This window comes from Piliocolobus tephrosceles, chromosome 4 (assembly GCF_002776525.5).
Source record: "Piliocolobus tephrosceles isolate RC106 chromosome 4, ASM277652v3, whole genome shotgun sequence".
Taxonomy (NCBI): Eukaryota; Metazoa; Chordata; class Mammalia; order Primates; family Cercopithecidae; genus Piliocolobus; species Piliocolobus tephrosceles.
The window spans coordinates 122,131,339-122,151,326 of NC_045437.1; the positions used below are offsets into that span (position 1 = coordinate 122,131,339).

General features: G+C 43.1%; 1 protein-coding gene across 3 annotated transcripts in view; it reads right to left on the minus strand.

Moving 5' to 3' along the window:
* Positions 1-19,988, minus strand: part of WWC1 (WW and C2 domain containing 1) — a 181,092-nt gene that overhangs the window by 76,023 nt on the left and 85,081 nt on the right. For all 3 annotated transcript variants that reach the window (XM_023218897.1, XM_023218896.1, XM_023218895.1), the window contains exons 3-5: positions 14,290-14,493; positions 2,547-2,623; positions 430-509 (exon numbers count right to left, since the gene is read on the minus strand). In XM_023218897.1, coding sequence (XP_023074665.1) covers positions 430-509; positions 2,547-2,623; positions 14,290-14,493 — 361 coding nt within the window. The remainder of the gene's footprint in view (positions 1-429; positions 510-2,546; positions 2,624-14,289; positions 14,494-19,988) is intronic.

Here is a 19,988-nt window from a genome sequence, read left to right on the forward strand (position 1 = left end):
TTCATTCAATGAAGCACTTAGTGAGTGCTTTTAGGAGATGTGGAAAAAAGGAGTGTGTTTTATTTGCGTGCATATGGGACCCTACTGGATCGACTAGAGATGATTCGTGTGCACAGAAATGCTCGGCAATGCTTGTTTCTGTGACTGGATAGTAACACTCGGCTGAGTGGAACAGATCTGAATGGCTTCAGAAGTCCACAGAACGATGAGAGTTCTGTGGTCTGCAATGACTCCCCTTTCCTCTTTCCAAACCCCACTCTTGGGTGGCAGTATCTTCAGGAAATGCCAGTGGAATAGAACTTGAATGACAAGAGAGCCACATTTTGAGAAGGGAGGAAAAGGACTGAAGGAGAGAGAGAGACAGAGAGGGCAGGAGGGGAGCCTGGGTGGGGAGCAGCCCCCATGCTCTGCGACGCAGGGTGCACTTACTTCTTCAGGGTCTGAAAGCCACGCTCTTTGAACTGCAGCTCGTGCTGGAGGTGAACCATCTCTCTCTTCAGCTTGTTGACCTGGAGGGCAGCAGACCATACACGGGGCTGGGTCAGAGGCTGACAGCAAGGTGCAGGCTGCCTTCTCCCTAGAAGGGGAACGCAGAGCCTCCCACTGCACCTGCATAATGACTCAGGTCAGCACCCATTGGGCCACACTGGTCAGAGCCCCCTCCCTCCCATCACCGATGTTGGCCTTGGTCTCTGCAGATGCCCATTCAGTCAGCATCCCAGACAGTGTTTCTGGGATTCCTAGCCAGTCTCTGCTCCAGGGAAACAGGAGGTGGACAGGAGCTGACCTGGGATAGAGTGGGCCTTCCCACTTCCTTGCTGTGTGACCTCTCTCAAGCCATCTTGCCATCCTGAGCCTCCCTTTCCTGTTCTGATGGATGAGGACAATGGCAATTCCCAGGGCCGTGGATCACTTAAAGCTGGCAGAGGCTATGAGAGTGCTTCACGTGGAGGCAAGAGGCAATGTAGTAACTTTAGTGGCAAGACGTGCCCTAGGAGCTAGGCTCGGTCTGCTGGTTTGTGTGGCTTACACTGTATTATTCAAATTTTAAAATGAGTTGCTAATAATCAAATCTTCAGAAAGTTCACATAATAAACCTAGACACATAGTTCCTTTCTGAAAACACCTGAAGATCTGGTAACACTGAACCCACATTCCAGCACGGGCACAACAGACTAGAATTCAAATGCAGTTACCTTTAAGACTGGGCAGACCTCTCCTGGTTACACAGTCACCACGACTCTCTACTGCCTCACCCCCAGCCCACATCCCTCATTTATGTTTTCTTGCAGGCATTTGAGTTTGTGGAAACTGTTAAATTCTTTGAGTTTAACTAAACCACTTTTCAAAATACTGACTTTGCCATGAGCAAATAATTTCACTGCTGTGCCTCACTTTCCATACTGGTAAAAATGAAAATACTAATATTTATTCCCTAAGGTAATCATGAAGTAATTAAAATAAGATAATGCAGAATAATCAGTAGCTAGGAAGACAGTACACTATATTAGAAACTTTGGACTAAGACTTGAATCTCTTGTGACCTTGGGTCAGTTTCTTAGCTCCCCTAAGCCTCTGTTTGCTCATCTTTAAAATGCAGATGACAGCTTGGTGGTGGCTCATGCCTGTGTTCGCAGCACTTTGGGAGGCCAAGGCAGGTGGATCACCTGAGGTTAGGAGTTTGAGACCAGCCTGACTAACATGGTGAAACCCCATCTCTACTAAAAACACAAAAATTGCTGGGCATGGTGGCATGTGCCTGTAATCCCAGCTACTCAGGAGACTAAGATAAGAGAATTGCTTGAACCTGGGAGGGCGGAGGTTGCAGTGAGCCAAGATTGCACCACTGTACTCCATCCAGCCTGGGTGACACAGTGAGCCTCCGTCTCAGAAAATAAATAAATAAAATAAAATAAAATAAAATGCAGCCGAGTGCGGTGGCTCACGCCTGTAATCCCAGCACTTTGGGAGGCCAAGGCGGGTGGATCATGAGGTCAGGAGATCGAGACCACCCTGGCTAACATGGTGAAACCCTGTCTCTACTAAAATTACAAAAAATTAGCCGGGCGTGGTGGTGGGCGCCTGTAGTCCCAGTTACTCGGGAGGCTGAGGCAGGAGAATGGCATGAACCCAGGAAGCGGAGCTTGCAGTGAGCCAAGATCACACCACTGCACTCCAGCCTGGGCGACACAGTAAGACTCTGTTTCAAAAAATAAATAAATAAATAAATAAATAAATAAAAATAAATAAAATTTAAAAATGCAGATGACAGTAGTTACTTCATAGAGTTGTTGCAAGGACACGGGAAAATACACATGAGGTATTTCACACTGTGCCTGGCATATGGTGACTAATTGTGAAATGCCAGCTGCTACAACCATTACTATTACTGTGACTACTGCTTCTACTGTTAGTATTTAGGGCCTTGCTAGCACCGGCTGTCATAGCCTGGCTGAAGCATCTGTTCTGGCCTTGTGGTTGGGCTTGTGGTCTAAGACCTCAGTGGCACCCATCACTAGCACATAGCATAGGTGAAGAGGTCCTACCCGGGATTTTGCAGTGGCAATTTCAGCTTTCAGGATCTCAGGGTCATACTTAGAGCTGGATGATGAACCAGAGACCACTGTAAGGAAAAAAGAAAAACAAGAATATCAGTAGAAGAAACAGATTTCAGCAAAGTTGACTCATTGGCCATCTAAATAAACCTAGAAAGGAAGGACTAAAAGTGAACAACCCGAATGTTCAACAAAGGGGGATTTATTACATAAAGATGGTACACGCGTAAATGGGGACTACACAACTTAAAATGAGAATGAAGAATATTGAACAAGGGAAAATGTCAAAACTCATAATGTGAAAGCAAGTTTACAAAAAAAGTATAAAGAATAATTTATATTTGGGCCCACGCATGGTAGCTGAAGCTTGTGAGGCTGAGGCAGGGGGATCATCTGAAATCAGGAGTTTAAGACCAGCCTGGCCAACATGGGGAAATTCTGTCTCTGCTAAAAATACAAAAATTAGCTGGGCGTGGTGGCGGGCGCTTGTAGTCTCAGCTTCTCAGGAGACTGAGGTATGAGAATTGCTTAAACCTGGGAGGCAGAGGTTGCAGTGAGCTGAAATCTCGCCATTGCATTCCAGCCTGGGTGACAGAGCGAGACTCCGTCTCAAAAAAAAAAAAAAAAAAGAATAATTTAAATTTGGAAAATATGCAGTTTCTAAATATACACACACATATGCATTTTAAAAAGACTGAAAAAAAATACCAAAGAGAACACTGATATCTAGACAGTTAGATGGTAAATGATATTATCATCTTTATATTTTTATCTTTTCTTTTTGAAAAAAACAGTAAACACATGCTTTAACAATCAGAAAAAAATAACTAAAAGTATTGTTGATTGTACTTTATAATATGAATGTCCATTCGAAAAGGAAAATAAATTAACATAATCTTACCACCCTAATACAATTATCTTTTTCCCAGGTTGCCTTCCAGTATATACCCATGGTTCTATCGTGTAGTTGTAACCTTACTGTATTTTAAAAAGTATTTATTTATGTCTTAAAAAAGGATTTTAAGGCTTATGAAAGTGAACACTACATAGTAAAATACATTTAAACTAAGGAAAATGAGACAAAGAGAAAATAAAGATAACGAAACAAACTGGCGACAGGCTCTGAGCCTCATAACTGGCAATGTGAGGGGGAAATAGGACCAGATATAAGATTTGTGGTGTCCTTAAGGTAAACACAATCCCACTGTTCAGAAAAGAACAGTTATTCTTGGTCAAGAGGCCAGAGAAGTATTTCTCCTGTGAGTCCTCAATCACACTGTAGGAACCATTTCATCATCTCCCCTGTCTACCTACTAGCATCTGAACACTCTTTCCTGTTCACATGTAGCCAGATCACCTGCTGAGATCTGGGTTTTTCTTTTCTTTTCTTTTATATGTATTGAGATGAAGTCTTACTCTATTGCCCAGACCGGAGTGCAGTGGCACAACCTCAGCTCACTGCAACCTCCGCCTCCTGAGTTCAAGCTGTTCTCCTGTCTCAGCCTCCTGAGTAGCTGGGATTACAGGTGCTCCCCACCGCGCCCAGATAATTTTGTACTTTTAGCAGAGACAAGGTTTCACCATATTGACCAGGCTGGTCTTAAACTCCTGACCGCAGGTGATCTGCCCACCTCGGCCTCCCAAAGTGCTGGGATTACAGGCGTGAGCCACTGTGCCTTGCTATCATCTGAACACTCTTTAATGTTCATATGTAGCCAGATCACCTGCTGAGATCTGGGTTTTTCTGAGGATAGAGAAGCTTATTTGGTGATTGCTGACAATTATCAGTGTCTGGAGGTAGGCATGACAGTCATGAGGGGAATGCTACTGTTTGGCTTTGTTTAAAAATATTTTAATAGGCCTTTTGGTTATGCATAAGGCATTAAAATGTAATATTTGGAAGTTTGGGGAAAGAGAAAACTGCTCTGCATAATAACATAAAAGATGTTTGGCACCATGGGAAGTGTTGCGTTTCTGCTGAATTTACAATGATAATGATGATGGAGAAGTAGAAGACCGAGGTTTACCAGAAAAGATGAGTGGGGACAACGCTGGGGTGGCAAGGGCCTTGTAGCCTTTGTCTCAAGCATGGAACAGGGAATCCATGTACAGAGATGTTTTATTGCCAATTTAAAGTTTTCATCTCCTGGTGTCTAATTCCTTTGGTCTTTGCTGGACTTGGGGATTTCAGGGATAGACCTGGTTGCATATTTAGCTGGAGGTATCACCTTAAGCACACAATGTAGGGAGGTTATAATATTATAATGTTATAATAAAATGACCTTGAACAAAATGATGTTATTTGAGGACCTGCTGTATTTCCCAAATAGATACTTTCAACAAAATATTAAGACAGTTAACACCATTTATCACTCACTGATCAACAGTAATAACAGGGTGGAAGAAGATAGGAGTTGTCAGGGTGGCAGTAACCCGGGAATACATACAGAAAGGTCCTCAAAGGGTATGGGGTGGAGCGGGGAATGTCTGTTCTACGAGCACCCTGTTCTGCCAACCACCCTGCTCATCAGGCTGTGTCTCTGGACATGGGTCTGTACTGTGGGGCAATGTTGAGGTGATTGTGGCAGCAGCATGGAAGAGCCTGTAAAAATGGCAAGACGTGACTCAGACAGGGAGAGATTGGTTGTGGGGACCAGTCACGCCAACGCTGACTTGAGGCATGCATTGTGTTCCTTGGGCCTGCCCAGAAATCCTGGAGACAAAGGATGCCAAAAAGAAGAGATTCTCGCCAACTGGGTCACCAGGAGCTTTAATGTTTACACCCTGGAGTACCACTGTGAAGTGCACAATTTGTACCTAAAGCCGCTGACACGAGGACACGAGATGTAGCCTGTTACTTATCATTTTGTAAGTAAATGTTTGGTTGAGGTAAAAAATACATACATAGAAGTGCACACATCATGTATGTACAGCTTGAGGAATTTTCACAAAAGAAACACGCTCAAGCAATCAGCACTCCAATCAAGAAAACAGGTCATTAGCCTCTCCTTTGTGTCTGCATTCCTTCACTATCCACTATCCTCTAATATGAGAACTTTTTTTTTTTTTTTTAATTGAGAGGGAGTTCCCCTCTATTGCCCGCTGGAACGCAGTGGCGTGAACTCGGCTCACTGCCACCTCTGTCTCCCAGGTTCAAGCTATTCTTCTGCCTCAGCTTCCTGAGTAGCTGGGATTACAGGTGCCCACCACCACGCCCAGCTAACTTTAGTATTTTTAGTAGAGACACGGTTTCACCATGTTGACCAGGCTGGTCTCAAACTCCTGACCTCAAGTGATCCACCCGCCTCAGCCCCCCAAGTTCTGGGATTACAGGCATGAGCCACCGCGCCTGGCCCTACTACAAGAACTTTATATCCAACAGGACTTAAAATACTGTCTTGCCCCAATGTTTAACGGTTCTTAATTTTTAGTTTTTATTAAAGTTATATGTAAACACAGTTCATATGAACAGTCCAACATAGGACAAGGTTCGCTATAAAAAAGAGCATTCCACAACCCCTATCCCCATAACTCACACCCTAAAAGAAAATCATTTTCAATTTCTTGGGTGGCTACCTCTATGTGTCTAATAATATGCATGCATTACTGCTTCTTGATCTTTTCTGTTTTTGGCATTACTTATTTACTTATCTCTCAGGAGGATGGGGACGTAGCCTCCCTTCTTTCCCCACCCCCTACAGCACACACATGCACCTCTCCCATCTCCCCATCATCCTAAAAGCAATAGCATACGTTTGATGAAAGCGATCTTCAGTGTTTGCATTATTTTTACTCTGCAAACACTATTCAGGGTGGAATCAGCTAGCTGACTTTGCTTACTTTTACTTTTCAGCACTTGTTTTTCCCCTTGAGTTAATTATTGTCATTTTTACATTTGCTTAGTTTCTACAAACTTATCACTAATTCAACCTCACATTCTGCCGGTTACCTAAATCTCATCTCTTAAAGTCCAGACCAGTGTGAATCTGGTGAGTTTTCTATTTTGGGATCTGTCCTGCCAGGGCTTCTGCCCTGCTTCAGTGTGAGCGAGCTGCTCTCTGTGCTCGGCTGGCTTCCTGAGATCCCCCTTTGTGTTCCTCTGCGTGTCTCCTCACCTCTCTGTATACCACGTCTTCCTTTTCGTGGTCTACCCCCTCATTTTGGTAGAACATCATCTCCAGTAGCTTTCTGAGAAAGAAACCATGAAGGAAATGAACTTTCTGAAATCTCACATGTCTGAAAATAGCCTTATTCGGCCCTACACTTGATTAAAGGTAGTTTTGCTGGATATAGAATTCTAGGTCAGAAATAATTTTCCTTAAAACCTGAAGGCATTGCACCATGGTCTTTTAGGTTTCCATCGCTATTAGTGAGAAGTCTGGAGCTATTCTGAGTCCTGATCATTTCTGTGTGACCTTATTTATTTCTCTCTGAAAGCTTTTAGGATCTTGAATTATCCCAGTGTTTGAAGTTCCACAATGAGATATCTTGGTGTGAGCTGACTTTCATCCACTGTGTTGGACACTCAGTGAACCCTTTCAGTCTAAAAATTCTCCTCCTTCAGTTCTGGGAAATGTTTCTGAATTCTTTCAGCAATGCTTTTCTCCTCTGTTTCCTCTGTTCTATCTGGAACATATTTTCCTCGATAGTAGATTTCCTGTCCTTGTAGTCTATTTTTTTTCCCTCTTATTTTCGATCTTGTGTTTTTGCTCTGATTTTTAGAAGGTTTCCTCCGTTTTATTTTCCAGTCTTCCTTTGGAGTTTTCGTGTCTACTCTCATATTTTAATTTCCATGAGCTCTTTTTATTCTCTGAAGGTTCCTTTTTAAACAATGTAGTACCGTGCTCTTGTTTCCTGACCACGTAGCTTCTCTTAACGTTCTCTTCTTCATGTATACTCCTTGTTTCCTCCAAGCCCTCCCTTCACCACATGTTGGTTTGAGTCTCTATTTTCTCTGTTAGAGGCTTTCCTCAGATATCTGGAAACTTGGTTATCTGATCACATTTAAGGATGGGAGCCCAAAATGCTGACTGGAGCGGGATTTGTGGACTGTGAGTTGCATAGCACATGATTTGTTTTCTATTTTTAAAATTTATTTTATTATTTAAGAGACAGGGTGTCTGTTGCCCAGGCTGAAGTGCAGTGGCACAATCATAGCTCACTGTAACCCTGAACTCAGGGAATCCTCCTGCCTCAGCCTACTGAAGAGCTGGGCCTACAGGTGCCTGCCACCACACTCGGATAATTTTCTTCTTTAAATTTTTTGTAGAGATGGAGTCTTACTATGTTGCCCAGGCTGGTCTTAAACTTTTGACTTCAAGTGATCCTCCCATCTCAGCCTCTCAAAATGCTGGTATTACAGGCATGAGCGCCTGGCCACAGCACACGATTTGGCTGGACATGATTTGGTTTCATCCAGGAATCCTCAATGTCAGTGTCTTTCCAGCTTTTCTCTAAAGCTCTTCCCTGGTCAGATTTCCAGTAGAGTTCTCTACTGTCCACTCTAGAGGGTAATGACCTGGCACCATTCTGGGCACCAAGTGGTATATGAGGGCTAAGGTCTCAAAACCCTTCACTTACTCACTGTGCTTTCAGGATAGTGCACTCTGGCTCTGAATTTGCCTTGTGTCCTGGAGTCCAGAGACTCTATTTCACCCTCTCCAAAAAATAAACTTCCAGTCATTTGCCAGACTGAAGATGGTGGTTGCCTGACTGTATCAGTTTAAGGAAAAAATTTCATGGTCTAATTGTCTCAGAAACAACTTTTACTCAATCCTCTTTGAGACCCTCCTTCCTTCAGTCTTACTTGCAGAAATAGCTGCTGCCACGAACATCCACAGTTTACAGTTTTTGCAAGTGCTCTATAGAACAGTGTTGTGAGCCTTCCTCACTATCAGCCCATTTTCTCTTTTCTCAGGTCTGCTATATAGGTTGCCACCTGTCTGTCTGCTGTCCAGCTTCCAAATTTTATTGCTGCTCCTTCTCCAATTTTCCCTAATCTTATATATATGTATGCCTTAAAAAATATATTTTATCTGATATTCTCCTAGCTGTTCAGTGAGTAAAATCAAGTGAGTGGTTCAACTGGCATTTTTTAGTTTTTAGAGATGAGATCTTGCGATGTTGCCTGGACTGGAATCCTGGGCTCAAGCAATCCTCCCACTTCAGCCTCCTGAGTAACTGGAACTATACGTGTATGCCACCATGCCTGGCTTCAACTGGCATTTTTAACTGGAAGGCCCCCAGTGATTTATTTTCCAAATGGCAAATCAAGGCCTAGGGAGGGGAAAATATGATAAGGTCCCAAAGAACCCAGTTCTCCTGAGTTCTCACCTTTTAGAGGGTGGAGGAACCAAGGGTAGCTGAAGAACCTTAGTATTTGACTGACTGACGTGGCTTAAATTAAGAAAATTGATTTTGAGATCAGATATATCTGGTTACAAAGGCTACCTTGCCACTCTTTACCAGTGTGCCTTTGGGGAAGCCACTTCCTCTTTGGAGGCCTCAGTTCCTTCGTCTGTAGAATGGGAACAACACTGTCTTAGAGGACTGTGTGTGTGATTCAGGAGGGAGTTACTTAGAGTGCCTAACACGTTGGCCTCCAGGCTTACAACAGGTGCATATTAAATGTTAGTTCCCTTCTTCCCCATGGAGCTAGAGATTATACCAGAGAGTTGACAGCAAAGTCTCCATCCCCAAGGCAGGGCCCCATCTGTGTCTGGGACCCAGAGCAGCCAAGCCCTGGAGGCAAAACCCTCACAAGCCCTGGCAAGCCATCTGAGTTAGACAACAGGTATGTGACTTCATCCATCTGTCATGCCAAGAGCTTGACTTGGAAGGCAAACCTGGCTTGTAAAACTTGAAGACAAGAGTCATGATGAGGTTTGGGTCACACCTTGTTTAACTGGGATGCTTGGGCTGGGGGAATCCCGGTTTCTGTGTGGTTTGAATCTCAGATCCAGTTGCCTGAAATGACCCCAGTCCTTTCAGATGGAAGATATTTAACACTGAAAATGGTGGTGATGCCTCTGAGGCCAGTGGAGCTCTTGGGAGTGTCTGGAAGTCATATGACAAGGATGAGGAACTGCATTGTTTACTTCCTACCTTTGATCATGGATTTATTCTTATTGGTTCCAGAGATCTTTTTTAAAAAAAAACCCTCCTTTTCATTTACAATGCTAACAAATTAATAATAATAATTTACTGAGAGGTTAAGAATATGAAAAATACTATTCCAAGGACTTTACATTTGTTAACTAATTTAGGCCCCATAACACGCCCGTGAAGATTATCCTAAGATTAGACCGATTTTATAGATGAAGAAAACTGAGGCACAGAAGTGGCATAACTTGTGCAAGGTTACAACAGTTAGTAATTTGCATATCCTTGATTTGAACCAGAAAAGTCTGGTTCCAGAGTCCATAGTCTCAAAATATTATGTGTTTCCTATCAATAGGAATATTTATTGAACCATTAATATGTTCTAAGGAAACAGTACCAAGTGTCTTACCTAGACCAGTGGTTTGGGCAGTTTTATCCCCTATGACTTATGACAAAATCTAGAGACACTTTTTGTCATCACAACTTGGGTGGGGGTGCTACTGGCATCTAGTGGGTACAGAACAAGGATGCTGCTAAACACCCTATAATACACAGCCCTCACAAAGAAGAGTTACTCAGACCGAAATGTTAATGGTGCTGAGGTTAGGAAACTCTGACATGGTCCCATGAGATGAAGGTACTATTAGCATTTCTGCCTGACTGGCTTAGTCAGTAGAGCTCTCTTAATCTTAGGGTCATAGATTCATGCCCCATGTTGGGTGCCAAGAATTTAAAAATTAACTAAAAAAAACAAAAATTCAATAGTTAAACATAAAGATTTTGAGACTTTATGTTTTGAGAGGGAGTATGCTCCCCTAGAGAACACCCAGGCTGTCTGACGTCAGAGTCCAGCTGCCACCTCCCACTACAGTGCTTTCTTTTTTTTTTTTTTTAAGGGAAGGAGTCTTGCTCTGTCTCCCAGGCTGGAGTGCTGTGGTGCTGTCTCAGCTCACTGCAACCTCTGTCTCCTGGGTTCAAGCAAGCGATTCTCCTGCCTCAGCTTCCCGAGTAGCTGGGACTACAGGTGTGAGACACCACGCCCAACTAATTTTTGTATTTTTAGTAGAGACGGGGTTTCACCATGTTGGCTGGGATGGTCTCAATCTCCTGACCTCATGATCTGCCTGCCTCAGCCTCCCAAAGTGCTGGGATTACAAGCATGAGCCACCATGCCTGGCCTCCTACTACAGTGTTTCTCACATGAATATTTCGTTCTCATAGTGCCCAACTCTGGTTTTTAATTTTGGAACTTTTTATCTATAGGCAATTTGAAAGAATAATATAACGAATCTCAATATATCCTTCTCTTAGAGCCACGAATTTTTAATATTTTCTCAAGCTTCTTCTTGCCATACCTCTTCCCACCCCAGTTCTTTCTTCCTCTCATTAGGGTGGTTCACAGTAAGCCCTCCATTAATCATGATTAGAAATGGTGGCAAAAGACGAAAATCTGGACCATATTCAAAGCCATCAATGTGTCATCGACAATTATTTATTTATTTATTTATTTGAGATGGAGTCTCGCTCTGTCCCCCAAGCTGGAGTACAGTGGTGCAATCTTGGCTCACTGCAACATCCGCCTCCCAGGTTCAGGCAATTCTCCTGCCTCAGCCTCCCGAGTAGCTGAGATTACAGTAGCTGCCACCATGCCTGGCTAATTTTTGTATTTTCAGAAGAGAGAAGGTTTTATCATGTTGGCTAGGCTGGTCTCAAACTCCTGATCTCAGTTGATCCACCCACCTCAGCCTCCCAAATTGCTGGGATTATAGGTGTGAGCCACTGTGCCCGGATGAGTTTTTCCTTTTCTCTTTCCTTTCCTTTTTTTCTTGGACCTTTTTTGGAATAAACTGCAGATATGCTGCCACATGCATCTTCATAAAAATCTATGTAGACATTCTCCTACATATTCATAACTCCATTATCACAACTCAGGAAAGTCTCCAATTGTCTGAGAATGTCTTTTAGGGCTGCTTTTCCCCCATTTTATGCTCTAATTCAAGGTACAAACATTTCATTTGACGATATGCCTCTTTAGACTTTTAAAAAAAACCTAGTCTAATTGTCTTATAGAAGAATCCATATTATGGATTTATCTGGCTGTGCTCTTGATTAGATTCAGATTAAATATTCTTGTGAGGGATCCTCCATGATGTCTTTATTGCATCACATCAGAAGGCACTGATATCACCTGGACTCATTACTGGTCATGCTAATTTTACCACTATGTAAAGTGGTGGCTGCACATCTCTCCAATGTAAAAGTACATCCTTCTGAAATTAGTGAGTGATCTGTGGGGTAATTCTCATTACCTGACATGTAATTATGAATCCATGTAAATATCTTGTCCCCCAAAATACAAAGGTTTGTTTTTATTTGTTTTTATATACACCTGACACTTTTTCAAACTGTGGGACTTTAGAGAGAGAGAGAAATCACTTTGCTCCTTTAAACCTGAGGTTCAACAGGGACAATAACATCTCCCTTCCAGGACTGTTTTAACAATAATGGTATGAACTGAATTGTGTCTCCCCCAAATAAATATAATACATTGATGTCCTAATCCCCCAAGTGATAGTATTTGAAGATGAGGCTTTGGGGAAATAATCAGGCTTAAATGAGGTCTTGAGGGTAGGGTTCTCATGATGGGATTACTGCCCTTATAGAAAGAGGCACTAGAGAAGGCAGTTGTCTGCAAGCCAGGAAGAGAACCCTTGCCAGAACCTGACCATGCTGGTACCCGAATCTCAGACGTCCAGGCTCCAGACCTGTAAGAAGATAAATGTCTATCGTTTAAGTCACCCAATCTATGGTATTTTGTTATGGCAGCTCGAGTTGACTAAGACAGATTAAGTGCTAAAACCTTCCTAAGAGTCTCCAGAACATTACTTGACACAGAATAGCTAATGAATGTAATAGAGTTCTTTTCCACAATCGCTGAGATTCCGGGGGTTTTCCTGAGCTGCTAAGGAAAAAGGCAGGAGTGGGACAGTAAGTGCCCCGGCCGAGTTTGTCCTGTCTTGGTAGCAGACAGAACTTCTCAAAGTGAGGGCTTCACACTAGAGGAGAGTTCAATGGCCCAACCCAGCCATGGCCACCCTGACACCATGCCCTGACACCTGTCCCCCTGGCCTGGCCCACACTGAAAATACTGTTGGGACAACAGAATGGATTTGCAAGTTATCACTATCTCTCACCAGCTGTAAGACTCTGGGCACACTGTTGATCCTAAGCCTCAGTTTCCTAATCTGTTAAAAGGTGACATTAATTGTTCTTGCTCATAGAACTGTTATGAGGATTAACAGAAATGGCATATTCAGACTACAGCAGAGTGCCTAGCATGAAACAGAGACTCAATAAATACAGGAACAATTTGGTTATTAGAAATAGTGAGATTTGGCATGATGGCTTATGCCTGCAATCCCAGCACTTTGGGAGGCTGAGGCAGGTGGATCACCTGACGTCAGGAGTTCGAGACCAGCCTGGTCAATATGGGGAATTTCTGTCTCTAATAAAAATACAAAAATTAGCTACTTGAAAGCCTGAGACAGGAGAATGCTGGAACCTGGGAGGCGGAGATTACAGTGAGCCAAGATTGCGCCACTGCACTACAGCTCGGGTGACAGAGAGAGGGTCCACCTCAAAAAAAAGAAAAGAAAAAAGAAAAAAAAAAAAGAACAAGGGGCTTATGGTGTGCTTGCTCTCCTCCTTTGGGTACTAGGAATAGGATAGGAGCCCCACCCTTACCAAGTTTATGTTCTGGTGGAGGAAATACTGATAACATACAAGCAGATGTATTGTGATATGTGCTATGAAGGAAATAGACAGCCATGGCTGAGACTAGAGTTGAGGAAGAGAGGCTTCTGATAGAGCTGTCAGGGCAGGCCTCTCGGAGGTGATGACCTGAAGGATGAGACTTGAAGACTGAGAAGGATTTAGCCTTGCAAATGGATGGGTGACAAAGCATTCTAGGAAGAGGACCGGCAAATACTAAGGGACTGAGGTGGAAAATTGCAGGGTGGGGTAGGGAAGCAGAATGGGGGGCTGGGGACTCAGCGCATCTGGAGCCTAGTGAGGAGGGCATGAGATGAGGCAGGAGTGGCTGGCAGGGGCCTGACCACGGAGGGCTGTGTAGGCCATGGAAAGAGTGAGGGGAAGCCACTGAAGGGTATTTGATTGGTTTGAAATTGTGGTAAATATATGCAACATAAAATTTACCATTTTAGCCATTAATTAAGTGTACTGTTCAGTAGCATTAAGTACATTTACACTGTTGTGAACATACTATCATCCAACTCTAAGAAATTTTTCTTCTTCCCAAACTGAAACTCTGTACTTGTTAACTAAGAATTCCCCACTCCCAATTCCCCTAGTCCCTGAAAGTTTTTGAACAAGGAGATATGTAACCCGATTGGCATTCTGAGATGATCACAAATGAAATGAAATGAAATGCAAACGGCAAATGAATCACTGCAAGGCACAGGTAGGAGCAGGAAGAGCAGTAGACAAGATGGTGGTTTGGACAAAGAGTAGAGGTGAAGAAAAATGGGCAGACTTGAGAAGCAATATTGGCAGAACTCAGTGTGGCCATTCTCTGTTGGTGTTGGTGGGGGTGGTGGTAGTGGGAGGTACTCACAGCTGACCTGGGAGCCCAGTTTGTGCTCCCAGACGGCATGCAGTTGCTGGTACTCCTGCTGTGCAAGCTCCAGGCGCTGCTGCTTCACCTGGTAGATCTCTTTTTGAGCACTCAGAGCCTCCTGGGCCACCACCAGGTAATCCTTCAGCATATGTTCCTGTTCCTGCCGCCATTGTACTCGAGGATCCTCAATCTGAGTGGTTTCTGGAACAGACCCCAGAGATTCTAGGTCAGCATCTCACAAATATCTGTTGGGCTGGTGGCCTGTGGAATCCACTAACAGAAAACAAAAAGCAAAATGCATAGACAAATCACAATAAATGTAAGTGGGGCAAACTCATTTACTAAATGACAGTGATTCTCCGTTTGGAGTAGTCAAACAAATAATAAGCCAGGGGGCTGGGTGCGGTGGCTCATGCCTGTAATCCCAGCACTTTGGGAGGCTAAGGCAGGTGGATCACTTGAGGTCAAGGAGCTTGAGACCAGCCTGGTCAACATGGTAAAACCCCGTCTGTACTAAAATTACAAAAAGTAGCCAGTATAGTGGCAGGCACCTGTAATCCCAGCTACTCAGGAGGCTGAGGCAGAAGAATTGCTTGAACCTGGGAGGGGGAGGTTGCAGCAAGCTGAGATTGTGCCACTGTACTCCAGCGAGACTCTGTCTCAAAAAAAAAAAAGAATAAACCAGGATCAATTTCCAAACCCAATGTCAATCTCTGAGAACAGCCTGAATAAGGATCCGGTTGGAGTACTAATCTAGACAGAGAGGCTCAAGGTAATATCCCTTGGTGAAGACTAAAGGAAAGAAAAATAACTAATGTTTCAGAGAACATGGAGAAATAGGTACCCCACAGCCAGCTGGAAATGTAAATTAGAATAGCCTTACTAGAAGACTACCTGACTACGCAAATTAAGAGCCTTAAAATGTTAATACGCTTTGACCAATAATTCTCCCTATAGTAATTCATTATAAAAAGTAATTTAAATTCAGTCAAACATATATTTGTACAAAACCATGATAATAATAATATATTATGAAACAGCAAGCACATGTCATTCATTCTACGGTAAGTGCTATTCTAAGTACTTTACATATGTTTACTTCTTAAATCCTTACACTAACCTTATAGATTCTATTACTATCCCCATTATACCAATGAGAAAACTGAGACATAGGTTAAGTAACTTGCTCAAAGTCACGTAGGAAACAAGTGTTCAATAAGTAACTTGCTCAAAGTCACATAGGAAACAAGTGTTCAAATATATATGCTATATTCACAGAATGCACTATTATAAAGATAATGTTTTTGAAGAAAAATTAATAAAATGGAAAGGTGCTTATAATATGCAAGTCATAAAACTGAATAAATAACTGTATCTATCAAAATCAATATGCACTTTCTTAAAAAGATGAGAAAATAGGAAAATATCAATAACTAGATGGCAGGATATTTTAGGATATTTTACTTTTTACAAAATTATGTATACAAAAAAATACACAATAATGATCTGAAAAGAAAAGCAGCTGACTAGCTATGGAAGAGGTTAAAATAATGTCAAAGAATCAATGCCCATGGACTATTAACTCCTCAGTCACCCCCAGTTGTTGGGCGTTGTTAGGAGTGATCAACAAACCAGAAATTGTACAATCCGGGCAATGTGGTGAATCCAGCCACCAGATACATACTGCTTCTGAATTGGTTACTGGTATGTAAAAAGTAGAGAGATATATTCATTTAAATCCTGTTTTATGGCTTTTCTTGATCATTCAGAAGTTCTGGCCACCTTGGGTTCATAATTGGCCAGAAATTTCAGCACTCCATCTGTCAAAACCTCGTCTGCTTCATTCACTTATGTCATATGCCTAGCCCTGGGAACACTGGAGTTTATGCCTCCCAATCTAGGCCCTTTAGCTCTCATTCCACCTAAACAGGTCCAATGAGCATCACCAGTGGAAGAAAGATCAAAGAAGCAGCAGAGCCAAGTTCTCATTCCTGCCAATAATCGCTGTGTTACAACAGAAAGGCTGTTTAACCTCTCTGAATCTAGTTTTGTATCTGTTAAAGGGGTAATGAACCCTGCGTCACTACTTCCCAGGAAACAGGAAACTAAAACACTTGTGCCAGGTAAAGGAAACAAATGATAGAGAAAGTAAAACCCAAACTATTGCCTAGGACCAGTTTTTGTTGTTATTGTTTTCTTTTTCTTTTTTTTTTTTTTGAGATGGAGTCTTGCTCTGTCTCCCAGGCTGGGGTGCAGTGGCACGATCTCGGCTCACTGCAGCCTCTGCCTCCTGGGTTCTAGTAATTCTCCCTGCCTCAGCCTCTCGAGTAGCTGGGATTATAGGCACCCGCCACTACGCCCAGCTAATTTTTGTATTTTTAGTAGAGACAGGGTTTCACCATGTTAACCAGGCTAGTCTTGAACTCCTGACCTCAGGTGACCACCTGCCTTGGCCTCCCAATGTGCTGGGATTACAGGCATGAGGCACTGTGCCCAGTCTAGGACCAATTTATGAATCATCTAGGAATAGCAATTCTTCAAGCTTTTCTTCCTTTTTCTGAGAAAAAAAGTGAGGTCTGAAGACTGCTGACAGTGGCTACAAAAAACTGCCCCTCATGAGGAAAGCTTTCCATCCCTTCAAACCAAACGAGAGGCAGGAACGACTACAAAAATAATACAAAGACAAAACAAAAAAAAACAAGGGGGAGGCGGAATTTCTAAAACTGGGCTACAGAACAGCTGCTGTGGGTTCCCATCTCCCATCAGCAGCTGTGGATTCCCTCGGCGTTCAGGACCTGTGGGTCCCCCTGAGGGATCTGCCCTACACCTCCAGCTGGTACAGGTCACAGAAAAAAGCAGCTCAGCCTGTCTTGAGCAGGTTGACAATGTTTCTTAAAGTTTGTAACTTTTAAAAGATTTGATTTTTCACTGAAAAATAATGAAAAATACAAAAAAGAAAAATCCCACAATTCCACCATGACAAGTTTGTGAAATAAGGAGTTTTGGCCAGGCGCAGTGGCTCCTGCCTGCAATCCCAGCACTTTTGGAGGCCGAGGCAGGGGGAACACGAGGTCAGGAGATCAAGACCATCCTGGATAACACGGTGAAACCCCGTCTCTACTAAAAATACAAAGAATAAGCCAGGCTTGGTGGCGGGCATATGTAGTCCCAGCTACTCAGGAGGCTGAGGCCGGAGAATGGCGTGAATCCAGGAGGCAGAGTTTGCAGTAAGCCGAGATCACACCACTGCACTCCAGCCTGGGAGACAGAGCGCGACTCCGTCTCAAAAAAAAAAAAAAGTTTCCATCTCTCCAATCCCATTGCCCAGAGGTAACTGTTGTTGAGTCTCACACAGATACTGCCTTCTGATTATATGTGAATTTTTGTTTATACATACATGCCTATATAAACAAGGGTTACTTTAATGCAACATGGACCATGCCATACATATTGGTCTGTGACTTGTTTTCATCTCCAAATGATATAGCATGATCATTTTTGCCTGTAGGTGCACCATCTTTTAAACAGCTGTATAGTGTTCCATGCTATGGTATTTGGGTTTATTTAACCTAGACCTCAATGGGAAATATCTGAATTGTTTTCAGTTCTTTTGCTACTACATTCAATGCTGCAGTAAGGGTTCTTAAAAACATATGTCTATGAACTTGTGCTATTAATTCTGTGGGATAGTTTTCTTAAAGAGAAACCACTAGATGAGAGGGTACACACACTTACAATTTTAATAGATATTACCAAATTGCCTTCCAAAGGTAGGTAATATCTGTTCTCAAAAACAGCACACAAGCATGTCTCTCCCGCCACATTCTCAGTGAAACTGCTTTTTTTAAAAAAAAAAAAAAAGTCAGTGCCTCATCCAGTTATTCTGGGTCTTTGCTGCATGTTAGAATTAGCAGAGAAGCTTAAAAAAAAAAAAAGAACCCTACCTCTCCCACCCCAGAACACTTAAATTAGAATTTCCAGGAGTGGGGCTCAGGTATTGAGAGTTTTTAAAGCTCCTCTGGGTGACACTGGTGCAGATACAGCTGAGAGTCCTTGGCTGAAGTTAGAATTACCCGGGAGAAATTTTGAAAAATCTCGATCCTACTCTGGACCAATCAAATTCCAGTCTCTGGGAGTGAGAATAAAACAATGATGATTTACAAAGCTCCCCAAATAATTCCAATGTGCCACCCAAGGTGAGAACCAGTGTCTAAGAGATGACAAACACATGGGCCGATTGGTCACTGAGGCCAGCAGGTGTGACGGGGGCTCCGGGTGGAATCACCTGCCCAGGTGCTGGTTGAAATGCTGCGCCTGTGTCAAGTCCCCTAAGCGACACCTAGGTGGATCCTCCCACAGTGTTCTGGATTTCATCTGGAAGGGGCACCCTCCCTTTGGCCTTAGACCTCAGCTCCACTCTGGAAAATTATAAAGGTATGTGAGACCCTTACCTGAAGGTCTGGCCAAACCAGATGGCTTGGCAACCATTTTTGATGACTCATGGTCTCTTTTGTAAACCAACAAGAATAGATGGGTGCACAAACAGACATAAACAATGCACAAACTCACACCAGAACTGGTTCTCAAACTGGCTGCACACTGGAATCACCCGAAAGATTGCCACTGAATTATCTACAGTGTGAAGTGGGCATCAATTTGTTACATTTCTAAGAATATTTCCTTTACCCCAATGATCCCTTGGATGCTCCCAGGCAATCTGCTCTACCCACCCCCTCTCTCAGTTTACCTGTTTTAGAACTTCATATGCATGGACTCACACAGTATTTGCTCTTAGGGCCTTGGTTCTTTCACTAAGCAGAAGGTTTTTGAGACTCATGCCTATTGCTGGATCTGTTGTACATTTCTTGTTATTGCTGAATAACATTCTATTGCATGAATATATCACATGGACTTTGTGATAAATTGTTAGTTTGCTTCCAGTTAGGGATTATTATGACTAATACTCTAAGTCTTTGTGTGGGCATGTTTTCATTTCTCTTGGGCAAAAATACCAGGGGTAAAATTGCTGGGTTACACTTGGCAAGTATATGTCGAATTTCATAAGAAACTGGCAAACTTTTCCAAACTGGTTGTACCATTTTACATTCTCACCAGCAGTGTATCCGAATTCTAGTTCTTCCACATCCTTGCTAGCAGTTGGTATTGTTATTTTTTCCTCATTTTAGTCATTATAGTGAGTATGTAATGATACCTCGTTGGAGTTTTATTTTTTATTTTTTGAGACGGAGGTCTCACTATGCTGTTCACAGGCTGGTCTTGAACTCTTGGGCTGAAGTGATCCTCCAGCCTCAGCCTCCCAAGTAGCTGGGACTACAGGCATGCACCACCATGCCCCTGATTTTGCATTTTTATTTTTGTAGAGATGAGGTCTCATGCCGGGCGCGGTGGCTCAAGCCTGTAATCCCAGCACTTTGGGAGGCCGAGACGGGCGGATCACGAGGTCAGGAGATCGAGACCATCCTGGCTAACACGGTGAAACCCCGTCTCTACTAAAAATACAAAAACTAGCCGGGCGAGGTGGCGGGCACCTGTAGTCCCAGCTACTCCGGAGGCTGAGGCAGGAGAATGGCGTAAACCCGGGAGGCAGAGCTTGCAGTGAGCTGAGATCCGGCCACTGCACTCCAGTCCGGGTGACAGAGCGAGACTCCACCTCAAAAAAAAAAAAAAAAAAAAAG